A 14629-nucleotide genomic window follows, 5' to 3' on the forward strand; every position below is an offset into this window, starting at 1 on the left:
AACTATTGATTTTAATAGAATCAGAGATACGGGAGGGGAGTGGACTGACAAAAGAGGAGTGTTGGATGGGGGAAAGAGACTGAACATAAACTGTGTACCTATGGACAAGGACAATGGGGGGTGGGGAAAGGGCAGACGGTGGGGTGGAGGGGGGAAAAATGAGGAACTTTTGTAGTAATATGAACAATAAAGTTTGATTAAAAAAAAGAAGATAGAAATCATATTAAGCATCTTCTCAGATCATAGTGGCATAAAACTGGAAGTCAACTACAATAAAAACAATCCAAAGAAATCAAACTCATGGAGACTAAACACCATGCTACTAAAAAATGACTGGGTTACCAGAGAGATCAAGGAAGAAATAAAAAGCATCATGGAAACAGATGACAAAACAATCCAAAATCTATGGGACACAGTGAAAGCAGTCTTGAGAGGGAAATTCAAGTTCTATAAGCCTACTGCAAAAAACAAGAATGGTAATAAATTACCTAAACCTTCCACTCAAAGAGTTAGAGAGCAACAAGAAAAGCCCAGTGTAAGCAGAAGGGATGAAATAATAAAAATCAGAGCAGAGATAAATGACATAGGGACCAAAATAAAAATACAAAAGTTCATCAAAACCAAGAGCTGGTTCTTTGAAAGTATAAACAAGATTGATGAACCTCTAGCCAGGCTAACCAAGAAACAAAGAGAGAGGACCCAAATAAACAAAATCAGATGTGAAAGAGGTGAAATAACAACAGACACCATCAAAATACAAAGGATTGTAAAAAAATACTGCGAAAAACTCTATTCCAATGAACTGGACAACCTGGAGGAAATGGACATATTCCTAGAAAAATATAACTATCCAAAATTCAATCAGGAAGAATCAAACAGCTCAACAGGCCAATAACTATGGAAGAAATTGAAGCAGTCATCAAAAAGCTTCCGTCAAATAAAAGCCCGGGGCCAGTCAAAACAGGTTTGGCTCAGTGGATAGAGCGTTGGCTTGCGGACTGGAAGGTCCCAGGTTGGATTCCAGTCAAGGGCATGTACCTGGCTTACGGGCATATCCCCAATGGGGTGTGTGCAAAAGGCAGCTGATCGATAATTCTCTTTAATTGATGTTTCTAACTCTTTATCCTCCCTTCCTCTCTGTAAAAAATCAATAAAATAAATATATATATATATATATATATATATATATATATATAAAAAGCCTGGGGCCAGATTGCTTCACAGGGGAGTTTTACCAAACATTTAAGGAAGAACTAAAACCTATCTTCCTCAGACTATTCCAAAAAATTCAAGAGAAAGGAACACTTCCATGCTTCTTCTATGAAGCCAGCATCACCCTAACACCAAAACCAGATAAAAACAACACAATTTAAGAGAACTACAGACCAATATCCCTCATGAACATAGATGCCAAAATCCTCAACAAAATTCTAGCAAATCGGCTCCAGAAGTACATCAGAAAGATCATACACCATGACCAAGTAGGATTTATCCCAGGGATGCAAGGATGGTAAAATATTTGAAAATCAATAAACGTGACACATCACACCAACAAATTGAGAGATAAAAATCACAGTCATATCAATTGATTGAGAAAAAGCATTTGACAAAATCCAACACCCTTTCTTGATAAAAAACTTTCTACAAGGTGAGAATAGAAGAATCATACCTCAACAAAATAAAAGCTATATATGACAAACCCACAGCTAACATCATATTCAATGGGCAAAAACTAAAACCATTTCCCCTAAGAACAAGACAGGGATGCCCATTCTCACCACTCCTGTTTGTCATAGTACTGGAAGCATTAGCCATTGCAATTAGTCAAGAAAAGAAATAAAAGGCATCCAAATTGGAAAAGAAGTAAAATTATCCTTATTTGCAGATGACATGATATTGTACATAAAAAACTAAAAGACTCCATCAAAAAACTAATAGAGTTGATAAATGAATTTGGCAATGTAGCAGGATACAAAAGTAACACCAAGAAATTCATGGCATTTCTATACACCAATAGTTAACTTAAAGAGAGACCAAAAAAGCAATCCCATTTACCATCACATCAAAAAAATTAAGATACCTAGGAATAAACTTCACTAAGGAGGTAAAAGACCTATATGCGGAAAAATACAGGACTCTAAAAAAAGAGATAGTGGAAGACATAAACAGATGGAAGAACATATCATGTTCATGGATTGGTAGAATCAATATCATTAAAATATCCATACTACCCAAAGCAATCTATAGATTCCATGCATTCCCCATTAAAATACCAACGGCATTATTTCACAGACCTAGAAGGAACTCTCCAAAAATTCATCTGGAACAAAAAAAGATCCCAAATAGCCAAAGCAATCCTGAGAAAAAAGAATAAAGTAAGAGGTATCTCAATACCAGATTTCAAGCTGTTTTACAAAGCCACTGTTCTCAAAGCAGCCTGGTACTGGCACAAGAACAGACATAATGACCACTAGGGGTGTCGAACTCAATCAGAGAAGGGGCCAAAATCTAAAATCCAGCCTAAATCGCGGGCTGAATGGTTTACTGAACAGTCATAAACTGTCATTGTGATGGAAACGCAGCGGAGTGCAGTGATGACAGCGCGGTGCGGGCTACATTGCAAGGCCTGGCGGGACGGATTTGGCCCGCGGGCCTTGTGTTTGACACATGTGGAATAGAGAATCCAGATATCGACCCAAACCACTATGCTCAATTAATATTTGACAAAGGAGGCATGAACATACAATGGAGTCAAGAGAGTCTCTTCAATAAATGGTGGTGGGAAAATTGGAGATACATGCATAGAAATGAAACTAGATCACCAACTTACACCATACACAAAAATATACTCAAAATGGATACAGGACTTAAACATAAGATGGGAAATCATAAAAATACTAGAGGCATCCACAGGCAGCAAAATCTCAGACATATGCTGAAAAAACTTCACTGATACTTCTCCTAGAGCAATGGAAGCTAAAGAGAAAATAAAACAAATGGGACTACATCAAAATAAAAAGCATTTGCACAGCAAAAGAAACCAACAAAACAAGAAAGCCCACTGTATGGGAGAACATATACGCAAACATTATTACTGATAAAGGTTTAATCTCCAACATCTATAGGCAGATTATACAACTTATGGTCAACAGACCTAAATAGAATCTTTTCGAAAGAAGACAGAAGGCCAACAGACACATGAAAGCACGCTCAAAGTCACTAATTATCCAAAAGATACAAATCAAAACGACAATGCGGTACCATCTCACACCTGTCAGAATGGCTATCATCAACAAATCAACAAATGACAAGTATTGGCGAGGATGTGGAGAAAAAGAAAGTCATGCACTGCTGGGGAACAGTATGGAGTTTCCTCAAAAACTGAAAATGGAACTCCCATTTGACCCAGGAATCCCACTCCTAGAAATATACCCTAAGAAACTAGAAACACCAATCAGAAAGGATATATGCACCCTATGTTCATAGCAGCACTATTTACAATAGCTAAGATTTGGAAACAGCCTAGGTGCCCATCAGCTGATGACTGGATCAGAAATCTATGGTACATCTACATAATGGAGTATTATTGCTGCTATAAAAAAAAGAAGGAATTCTTACCATTTGCAGCAACCTGGATGTAACTGGAGAACATTATGCTAAGTGAAATAAGCCAGTCAACCAAAGAAAAATACCACATGATCTCACTCACTTGTGGATAATAAATAACATTATAAACTGATGAACAAAAAGGTAGATACAGAGGCAACAAAGCATCAAATAGACTATCAAATTACATTGGGAAGGTTAGGGAGAGGTGAGGGAGATAAGAGATCAACCGACAGGCTTATATGCATGCATATAAGCATAACCAATGGACAACGCAAAACACTGGGGGGTAAGGGCATGTATGGGAGTGAGGTGGGGGGAGGCAATGTACACATATAATACCTTAATTAAAAAAAAAAAGATTAAAAAGTGCTTTAAAAAATACAAAAAAAGAAAAAAAAAACACTCATTCAAAATAGGGTGATCAAGGAAACTCAGAATAGTTGTAGCACTATTCTACTCTTAAATTGCTATAAGATATGCAAAATACAGGTAGTTTGGTAAACATTTATCTGCTAGATAAATAGGACATTCCTATAAGTTTGATTTCTAACCCCTTTGCCACTATAAAATACACATCCAAGAAAATATATCGATAGCTGACATAGTACTTCACTGTAGAATTTTTACTCTAGCTCAGCTGCACTACTAATTTCATATATTATTTGAACAAAAACCTGTTAAATTTAGTAAGGCATTCTTTCCCTTTAACATCCGTCCCAATATTTTTTGTCTAATCTTTTGATACATAGTGGAAAAGGTAAACAAAAAATAGATGACTTACAACCCAAGAGCCTTTAAACATGAAGTTCATGAGAACAGGAGTTCTGCTCACTGCCAGGGCTGACAAGGCTGTTAAACCAATGCTTCCTGCTAAGTACATGTAGGTAGAATGAATTCTATCTTTCACATACTGAGGCCAAATTCTGTAAAAAATAAATGAATAAATAAATGTTAATTTATAAGATTCTGAATGTGAATTTTGGTTGAATCAGATTAGCTGGGAGGTCTTGGGAAATATGTTACTGCTCTAAATCTTATTCACCTTATTTATCTTGGAAACGATGCATACATTGAAGTTACCATAAAATGTAAATGATAAAGACATATAAGGGGGGGCTGATGGGTGGAGGTGGAAAAGAACACAGAGGGTATAAATGGTGATGGAAATTTTTGAAGCAATTAAAATAAAAACACACACAAAAAAAGAATGAGATATATGCATTCTACAAAATGCTGAACTTCAAAAGCATTGTGCTAAGTGAAAAAATCCAGGCCCAAAGGACCACACACAGCATGATTTTATTCATACTTCATGTCCAAAAAAGGTAAATCTATAAAGACAAAAAGTAGATTAATGGTTTCCTGGGACTGGGAAAGGAAGGGTTACAACTAAGCAAAAGGGATCTTTTCCAGGTGATGGGAATGTTCTAAAACAGCTGTGGTGATAGTTGAACCTCTATATACATTCAAGAATCACTGAATTGTATACTCATAATGGGTGAACTTATAAAAAATATGCCTTAATAAATCTACTTAAAAAATAAACACAGACATAATAATAAAAATAAAAGACATAAGCATTTGACTCATATACAAAGCAACACATTTTCTCCTTACCTGAATATATATAACCTTGGAAAAAGAATTTTATTTAGGTTTGAATAAATATAGGTCAGGGAAATAAGAGATCCTATCTGTATTCATTTTTCTGCTACACAAGACTTGACATAAAACATTCCAAGTGGCCAAAGGTAAGAATGAGAAGAGAAGAAAATTGTTGCCTTTAAGGCTAGAACTGTTTGGGAACCATTTACTTACACAGCCTTTTCAATTGCTCCAATCTCATTAGACATTCCCAAGCCATAGTAGCACAATGCACCAAGGCCAACAGCAGCCCCTCCAGCAATAAACCATCTTCCCATCTGATCAACTGCAGAACACAGGAGAAAATGCAGGTTAACACTGTCATGTTTTAACTAAATTAAAATGCTGGCAGTAAGCCCTTCACCATGCTTAGAGTAAATGAGGGAAATCAAATTATACACCATACTTCTTTGTAATAGCTATAATTAGTATACATAGAAATGGCCTTAGAATTAGGGGACTAGTAAGAACACTGCTGAGCCAAAACCGGTTTGGCTCAGTGAATGGAGCGTCAGCCTGTGGACTGAAGGGTCCCGGGTTCGATTCCGGTGAGGGGCATGTACTTTGGTTGCGGGCACATCCCCTGTGAGGGGTGTGCAGGAGGCAGCTAGTCAATGTTTCTCTCTCATCAATGTTTCTGGCTCTCTATCCCTCTCCCTTCCTCTCTGTAAAAAATCAATAAAATATATATTTTTCAAAAATTTGGGGTATGTTCTCATGACAACTAGAAAGCAAAGATGAGAAAGAACCCTGGCTGGGAAGCTCAGTTGGTTAGTGTTGACCCTTGTTCAGGGCACATACAGGAATCAACCAATGAATTCATATAAAGTAGAACAAATTGATGTTTTCTTTTCTCTCCCCCCCTTCTCTCTAAAATCAATCAAGCAATAATTTTTTTAAAGAAAGAATGTTAAGAGATCACGTTGTGTCTAAAGTGACAGTAGCAAAGATGATGCTTTACATATGGAGTTAAGGAAAAAAGTGAACCATGTTTATGCCGCAGAATTAAGGGAGAGGGTGCTTTTGCTTTTAATACTGAGAAAGAAAGAACTTAACTAGATAAAGGTATTCATGAAGACCAGCTTACTCCCTTTAGTCTAAATTTGTACACAAATGTTATTATTCTATGGCCATAGTATTCATATAATTTGGTTTCTAGGGCCAATTTACTGAACAGAAATATCCCATGGGATACCGATTAGGGCTGTCTCCCACATAATATATTGACATTTTGCAAGGAACCTTGGCTGGCTTTGAGTAGATTAACAATCTAGTTTCTGAACTTGCAAAGCTGAACTTGCAAAGCTGAATTCCAAACTGTGAACTGAAGGTACAGCTTCCGAGAAGCTTCTAGGGTAGCCAGTTAATAGTTCTTCCCGGAGAACTAGGCTTTTATTAAGGTCTGGTTAGGCACCTACTTTTAAATATTTTTTCCATTGACGGTTCCATTGCTACTTCTTTGAGTTCTTGTCCAGTTTTCCCACGCCGGATCCCAATTCTTGTCTTGGTGGCATATTCCTGATACATATGAAAACAAAGACATACACCACCCACAACAAAACAGAACATTAACGATAAAACAGGATCTTACTACACTAAAAAACTCTATATACAGTTGGTACTTTATGTGCATGTACTTTCACTATGAAAGTACGGTAGCCAATTTAAATGTTAAATGGAGACCCCATTGTATTTGTGCTCTATCTTCAAAGTGACTTGCTAATTCTTTATAACTTAACTTCTTAAAGTTTCAGAATGTATATTTCATAAACTACAGACTTTATTAGCTACATTTTTTTTCCATCTGGAAAATGAGCTCAATAAAGTTTCTTTCCTTAACACAAAGCCAAAGGAATAACTACTATCTCCATTTTAGCTCCTTTTCAACAGTGAAACGGTTCATTAAAAGGTAAAATCTCTTCTAGATTCTGTATATGTCCTTATCTACCTCCCGTTTCAAAATGTATACTTCTCTGAATGTGAGGATTCTATTATCTAAAGAAATGGCTTTCTCTCTTACCTGCCCAATTTTACTATTTCCTAAACAAAAGTTTAAATGACAGAAGAGAGTAATATGCAAATTGACTATCATTCCAACACAAAAGATGGCTGCCCCCAACTGGTCAAAGATCTTGCCTGCATGTGGACACAAGATGGCCACCACAAGATGGCCAGCAGGGGAGAGAAGTTGGGAGGGACCAGGCCTGTAAGGGAGGGCAGTTGTGGGTGATCAGGTAAGCAGAGAAGGGCAGTTGGGAGGGACCAGGCCTGCAAGGGAGGGCAATTAGGGGTGACCAGGCCTGCAGGGGAGGGTAGTTAGGGGTAATAAGACTTGCAGGGGAACAGTTAGGCATCAATCAGGCTGGCAGGGGAATGGTTAGGGGGTGATCAGGCTGGCAGGCAGAAGCAGTTAGGGGCAATCAGGAAGGCAGGCAGGCAGATGAGCAGTTGGGAGCCAGCAGTCCTGGATTGTGAGAGGGATGTCTGACTGCCTGGATTAGGCCTAAATGGGCAGTTGGACATCCCTCGAGGGGTCCCACATTGGAGAGAGTGCAGGCTGGGCTGAGGGACACCCCCCCAACCCCCGCCACTGCACGAATGTCTACACCAGGCCTCTAGTTTAGTAATATGATTGACAATTGGTAATAGTCACAGGGTAAAGTTTTTCACTATAGGCTCCATGATCTCTATGCTACACCATAGCTCTCATCCTTCACTAGTTATTTTAATGAGAAACCAAGAGCTGTAAAAAACGGAAAAGTTCTAGTTCCTTTTCTCTTTCACACGAGATGAAGATGGAACAGAAACATACAAAACTAATGGGGAGAAAGAGCTAATCTGGGGCATTTTCAAGGCTAGCTGTTCCAGTAAATGACTAATGGTGGAGCAGAGAGCTGGCTGGGGAGCAGAGAGCCAGCCCTAGCAGCATCCAGGTGATCTTTACCCTGCTGGGGGCTAAGGGCCAGGGGTCCTTCCTGATGGGGCCCCTCAGCACAGAGGCGGCCTTGGTGGAAAGGCCGGGGCGGAAGGCCCTTGGCGGCAGCGTCCGGAGACACACGAGCCTCGCGGCCAGCATGGTGATGCGCCAGGCTCCCCGCAGGTCGCAGGTGCTGGAGAGACAAAGACAGAAACCACCGTGAGCAGGGACAAAAAGGGGCCAATCATTTTTGGCTGAAAAGAGGGACTAAAGTGAGCTTTTAAAATTTTAATCTTTTGCTTGTCCCTTGTTAATTCAGGAAATTCGTCCTACAAAACCCAGGAAGAGACAAGTACCTAAGGTCATACTGCATTGCAAGGTTATAAGACATCAATGGAAACCAAACACATTTCTGCCAAACGTGCCAAAATGACTTCTCTTCCAATGGGATGCAAAGTATTCTAGTTATTGAAACCACCTGGGATGCACCTTTAAGTGTAGATTCCGGAGTCTCACTCTGCTGGTCCTAATGATCCAACCTCCAGGGTGGGACGCAGGAATATGTATTTTTAACCTGCACCCCAAAGCCCATAATTCTCGCTGAGAACGCCCATCTCAGAGTCTGGCCGGCTCTGCTCCCAGCCCTGCGTCCACGGGTCCCCACCGTCAGCCGAGCACCAGCCCCGCCTGCACTCGCGGGGGCGCTCGCGGGGCCTGCCCCAGGACAGCGGGAGGACCCGGATTGGACCTGGGCCTCGGATCCGACCCTAAAGGCGCCCGAGGCCGCCCCAGCCCCGGGCCGCGGCGAGCGCCCGCGCGAGCCTCGCCCCGTCCACCCACCCAACACCGCCGCGGGCACCCTCGCCTGCGGGCGGCGGGTGACTCAGCACTCGCCGTCCAGGAACAGGCAGCGAGGCGAGCCCGGTCGCCCAGGCCCGGCGCCGCCCGGCCACAGGTCACTGCGGGCAGCACAGGCGACGCGCCGCGGGCTGTGACGCAGCCGCCGCCCTCGCGCCCCCGGCGGCCCCGGCGCCCCCGGCGGCCCCGGCCCCGAGAGCACGGCGACCTCGGGCGCCCGCAGCGGGAACCGCACCTCAGCTCCGGGTCGCTTCACCCGCACGGCCCCTCAGGCAGCGAAACGCAGCGGCTGCTCAGCTCGTCCGCCTCTCAGCGCGCGCAGCTCCCCTGCTCACGGCGTGACGTAACGTCCGGAGAAGCGGCCGCACTACAGACAGCCAATCACAGGACGACCTGCGACAGAGGGGCGGGCACCAGGGCGGGGTCTGGGCCGAGGGGCGGGGCCAGTGCCAGGGGGTTGGAAGGGATGGCCTGTGTCCCAGGCCAGTGGCCAGAGCTCTGTCTTAACGGTTTCCTTGCAGCGGTTACAAACATTATTCAACACATGCAAAACGTGGTGTGAGAGTTACCCGACTCTGCTCCGGCGGTCTTTTGTGGCTCCTCAAGAAAGTATAAACAGTGTCTGGTTTCAGACGGGAGCCAACTGATTTAGCGCCTGAAATCTGGAAAGGATCTAAGTTACAGGAGGTTGGAGAGCAAGCTAGGAGTTTCCGTTTTTTTCATTGCTGCGTGGCCTGCACACTGCACGTTTCACGCTGCAGTGTATATGTGCATGAAGGGCTGATGCCGCAGGGTGTGCCTGTGGTCCAGGTGGTGCCGAGGACTGACTGTTTAGATATTTTTGTGCCAGCACCTCTCACAGACACAGAGGTGCTAGGGGACAGCCCTTAAGTCAGAGGGAGAGTTGCTGTCCCCAACTCAATTACTGTCATATTCCTGGGAATACATTCAAATGAGTAATAAACACATTGTCTTTTTTGGCTAATATTTTATTTTTATTTATTTTAAAAATCAACCTTTATTGTTCGTATTATTACAAAGGTTCCTCATTTCTTCCCCCCTTCACCAGGTTTCCACCCCACCCTCTGCCCTTTCCCCACCCCCCATGGTCCTCATCCATAGGTGCACAGTTTATGTTCAGTCTCTTCCCGCATTCCAAGAGACCACTCCCCTTTTCCCCAAGAATTGTCAGTCCACTCCCCTCCCGTATCTCTGATTCTATTATAATCAACAGTTAATATTGTTCATCAGGTTTTTTAATTTCCTTGTTTTTATTTAATTAATAAACTTATATTTTTAAGAATAAATTTTAAAATCTAATAATTTTAAACCTTGTTTTTTCTGCCCTGGGAATTGAGAGCAAACTTGTTTACATGTAAACTTGCCCTTAGGCTATCAAAAGGCATAGCCATTCAGGCGAGATGGGGTGGTATGGCCTTAGACAAAAGGTGTAGCCATTCAAATGTAAATGAACACATTGTTTAAAGATAGCTGCTGGCTGGAATTGGATTACCTGTTCTGGGTGGGAAGGGCTTGTCCCCCCCTTTCTCCACTAAAATTAAGGTGTTAGCTTTAAAACCTCTTTTTGGCAAGAGACCTTAAACTTTCAGAACTTTAAATTTTTCAGGTAGTAAATCAATTACTTAGCATTTTCTCAAATCAATAATACATCCTCATGCCCAAGGATACACTTCACACAAAAGACATTTCCAAATAGATCAACCAGCCTCATCCAGACCCCACACAGGGCACTCACAGATCAACACCCCAGCGCTATAACTCAACACATCCAGATCTAAGCCGTCATCACTTGATTCAGCAGACCCTCAAGTTCCCCCAAAAGTTTCCAGCCATGTCTGAGAAGAAGCCTGGGGCAGGCGAGGAGCGAGCTGCTCCAGGCCTGGCCTCTGTTGCTCCAGCCGCTCCACAACCAGCTGCTCCGGGTCTGGCCACTGCTGCTTGGGGCCCGGTTGCTGCCGCTCCAGGCCTGGATGCTGCTGCTCCAGGCCTGGCTGCTCCCAACCCGGCTATTCTGGGCCCAGCTGCTCCGGGCATGGCTGCTTCGGGCCTGGCAACTCCCGGCCAGGCTGCTCCGGGCCTGGCCGCTCCCGACCCGGGTCTGGCTGCTCCCGACCCAGCTGCTCTGGGCCTGGCTTCTCCGGGTCTGGCTGCTCCAAGCCTGGCAGCCCTGGGCTTAGCCACCTCCGCCCTGGCTGCTCTGGGCCTGGATGCTGCTGCTCCGGACCCGGCTGCCACTGCCCTGGGCTTGGCCACTCTGGGCCTGGCTGCCGCCGCTCCAACATTCTGTCGTGTTTTTTTGTGTGTGTTTTTTTAAACACATTTATGTTGCAATGTTGGCTGCTGAGTTGAGTTCTGTCTTAATCTTCAATTTTTCAAGATCTTCTTTGTATTCTTTCTTAAGTAATTTTACTATCTTTTTGCTATAACTTGATTTCTTCTCATTGAAAACTTCTTCGGTTTCTTCCTCCTCGTCCTGGAAGCTCATCAGGCTGGCCCACAGCGTCCCTTTGTTCTCTGCGGGCTCCTGCACTGCTTCAGCCTGTTGCCGGGGTTGGCACCACCGCCCAGGAAGCAGCCCCCGGCCTCGGCTCCATGGCGGGCGATCAGCGGTCGAGGGCCCAGCAGCACCTCCCTCCGCCCCCCGGGGGCCCTGTCGCCTGGCTCCTTGCCAGCGCCCGGCTTGCCTGTGCCCGCTCCTCATCGCACTCCTCCCAGCCTGGAGCCTTTGTCTCCTTCCCGCCAGGGCAGTCTAGCATCAGAATCAACAGTCCGTCCTCTGCGCGCAATGTGCACGACTCCACGGCTCTGCCCTTCGCCGCTCCCCTGGGATTCCGCCTCACAGCCCAGGCTCCCTCTGTTTAAGCCTGGGTCCCCAGGTTCTGGCCTAGAACTGGGGTTCAGAGCAGTCGGAACTGGGGCTCAGCATAGCCAGAGCTTTTGTCTCCTTCCCGCTAGGGCAATCTAGCATCAGAATCAACAGTCCGTCCTCTGCGCGCAATGTGCGTGACTCCGGGGACTCTGCTTTTTGCCGCTCCCCTAGGATTCCGCCTCACAGGCCCGTCTCCCTCTGTTTGAGCCTGGGTCCCCAGAGTCTGGCCTAGAACTGGGGTTCAGCGTTGTCGGACTGGGGTTCAGCCTAGTCTGGAGCTTTTATTTCCTTCCCGCTAGGGAACGCCGGCCAGGTACTCAGCTTTCCCCTCCTCTCCGGCTTCGTCCGCAGCCGTGTCTCCGTACCTTAGGCTTTTACAGCTCCTCTGATTTTCCTTCTGGTTTTCTCTTTCCTTCTTGTTCTAGAATTTTCAGTCAGTCGACTTCCTGTAGCTCTGGGCAATGTCCATTTTATATTTTAGTTGTATTTTATTGAAATTGTTGTGTGTGGCTGCAGCTAGGTGTTTACCTGTGCAGCCATTTTGGATCCTCCTTGATGTAGTGTTCTTGGCTAATATTTTAATTTTTAAAATGCTTTTAACTACATATCTTCAGTTGTTTTCTTTTGTTAAAATTTCTTTATTGATTATGGTATCACATAATTGTCACCCCCCCCCATTCCCATCCCAAACCACTCCCCACTTATCCCACTTATTGCCACCGCCCCCCCCTTGTCCATGACCACTAGTTAGGCTTATATGCATGCGCACAGGTCACATTGTCTTAAAGTGAATTTATTATTATTTTTTTTAAAAAGCATGCACATTTATTAGAGAAGCAAGGCAAGTAAACCTATCCATCTGGCGTATGAAGAGCAGACCGGCACTCAGCTAATCTGAAGAGCAGGTTGGGTGGGAGTCCGAGGCGTTCTGTACCGTACTGGCTATAGGTTTCAGAATAGCCTGTTGCATATGTTGGTGCAGATTAATTCTCAAGGTACAGCCAGCTCTCCACACGCAGCCGTCCTTCTCTGTGACAGCTGCTCTCCCGCACACTGTCCCTCCTCCTCTCAGCCCCCATCCCGACCCTCTCCTTCCTCACATTGGATCTCGCAGATCATCCCTGCCCTCAGCCTATGGCTCCCCCTCCCAGCAGCCTGAGAGCCCGCACCCTCCCTAGCGGGTCCCACTGCCACCCCTCAGTCCATACCCGCTCCGGAGCAGGTTTGGGCTCTCTTCCTCCCCCCACTCCCACTAGCCTTAAAGTGCCCCTTCTGGAGATTGCTCATGCCAGATCTGGCTTCATGCCCAGGGCCACGCAGATACCCTCTTCTGGCAGGCCCCTTGCACCCCGCCCTCCCAGTCGGAGTGGGTGCTGCCCCTAACAAGGACCCACAATGGAACTAGCAGGAAGAGCAGGCAGTTCTCAGGTCTTAAAACCACATTATTCTCTACCTAGAAAGACTGAGAAACGCAGCCCACAAAGCAATTAATTATAAAAAAAAAAAAATTAGCAAAGTTCACCGAGGAAAGACACAAAATCCTGCAGGCTTCCTCTCTCGCCTTGCTCAGACCATGAGAAAATACAGCAGTCATGACCCTACAAGCCCAGAGGAGACAAACTCCCCAAAGAGACCTTTTAAACATGACCTTTAAGGTCTTTAATAACAGAGTCGAGGAGACCCAAATCTCAAAATGAGATCAGGCCAAGGATGAAGCCAGACAAAGGCCTTCCAGATACTAGCTACCAGGGTTCTAGTTCCAGCATTACAAAAGATTCAGCAATCTGGATAAAGTTTGTGCATAGAGTAGGAAAGAGTCCAGAGATAAAAGATAATTTTGAAAGGCATTGGTGGTCAGAGAAGTTTCAGCAAAAGGAGCTAAAGTTCCAAGTTCGTAGTTCATAGTTCTTAGTTATCTAGGACCCCTGCTTTTTATTAACACAATTTTCCTATGGCAAGGTGGAGACATAAACTTCAAAGGGTAGGGTACATTGTCAGATAGGTGAATAGCCTATAGCTGTTCAGGTGTTTAGCCAACAAGAAGCAATAACATGTAGATTAAGATGCCCTGAGCTATCTAGCAGCAAAGAAACATCCTATTCAGGTGTAGGGGAAGTGCCTATTAGCCAATCCAACAGGTGATTACATATGTGATTCAGCCCTTGTTGAGCCCCCAAGTTTCAATAACTTTTTTTTTCTTTTTTTCTTCTTTTTAAAAATATATTTTATTGATTTTTCACAGGGAGGAAGAGAGAGGGATAGAGAGTTAGAAACTTCAATGAGAGAGAAACATCTATCAGCTGCCTCCTGCACACCCCCACTGGGGTACATGCAACCAAGGTACATGCCCTTAACCGGAATCAAACCTGGGACCCCTGAGACCACAGCCAATGCTCTATCCACTGAGCCAAACTGGTTAGGGCAGTTTCATAACCTTTTGATAAAACTATTGTAATTATGACATGCTGGAATTGGCTTCTGGCATCTCGCCCTTTTTGACTTTTTAAATTTAACAATAATGTACGTTTTATGATTTTTAAATTCAATGGAAAGAACAGAGTTCTATCAAGTCCATTTAAATTGCTGTCAGGCATTAAAGGAATTAACCTGTAGTCAGTTTCTTTTTGGGCCAACAGTTCTTTGAGTCTCAATTTTAATGTCCAATTATTTTGAGTCCAAATTTCAACAGTTACTTATGTGTATATGCCAGC

At 44.1% G+C, this 14629-nt stretch overlaps 1 protein-coding gene across 2 annotated transcripts in view; it reads right to left on the reverse strand.

Moving 5' to 3' along the window:
• Positions 1–9404, reverse strand: part of GHITM (growth hormone inducible transmembrane protein) — a 36528-nt gene extending 27124 nt beyond the window's left edge. Inside the window, exons 1-5 of one of the 2 annotated variants that reach the window (XM_036461163.2) lie at positions 9264–9404; positions 8198–8363; positions 6672–6771; positions 5428–5539; positions 4391–4532 (exon numbers count right to left, since the gene is read on the reverse strand). In XM_036461163.2, coding sequence (XP_036317056.1) covers positions 4391–4532; positions 5428–5539; positions 6672–6771; positions 8198–8329 — 486 coding nt within the window. In that variant the 5' untranslated portion in view covers positions 8330–8363; positions 9264–9404. The remainder of the gene's footprint in view (positions 1–4390; positions 4533–5427; positions 5540–6671; positions 6772–8197; positions 8364–9263) is intronic. The other variant, XM_036461162.2, reaches the window with a different exon arrangement.
• Positions 9405–14629: the final 5225 nt, after the last annotated feature.

This window comes from Pipistrellus kuhlii, unplaced genomic scaffold (genome assembly GCF_014108245.1).
Source record: "Pipistrellus kuhlii isolate mPipKuh1 unplaced genomic scaffold, mPipKuh1.p scaffold_m20_p_35, whole genome shotgun sequence".
In the NCBI taxonomy this organism is placed as follows: Eukaryota; Metazoa; Chordata; class Mammalia; order Chiroptera; family Vespertilionidae; genus Pipistrellus; species Pipistrellus kuhlii.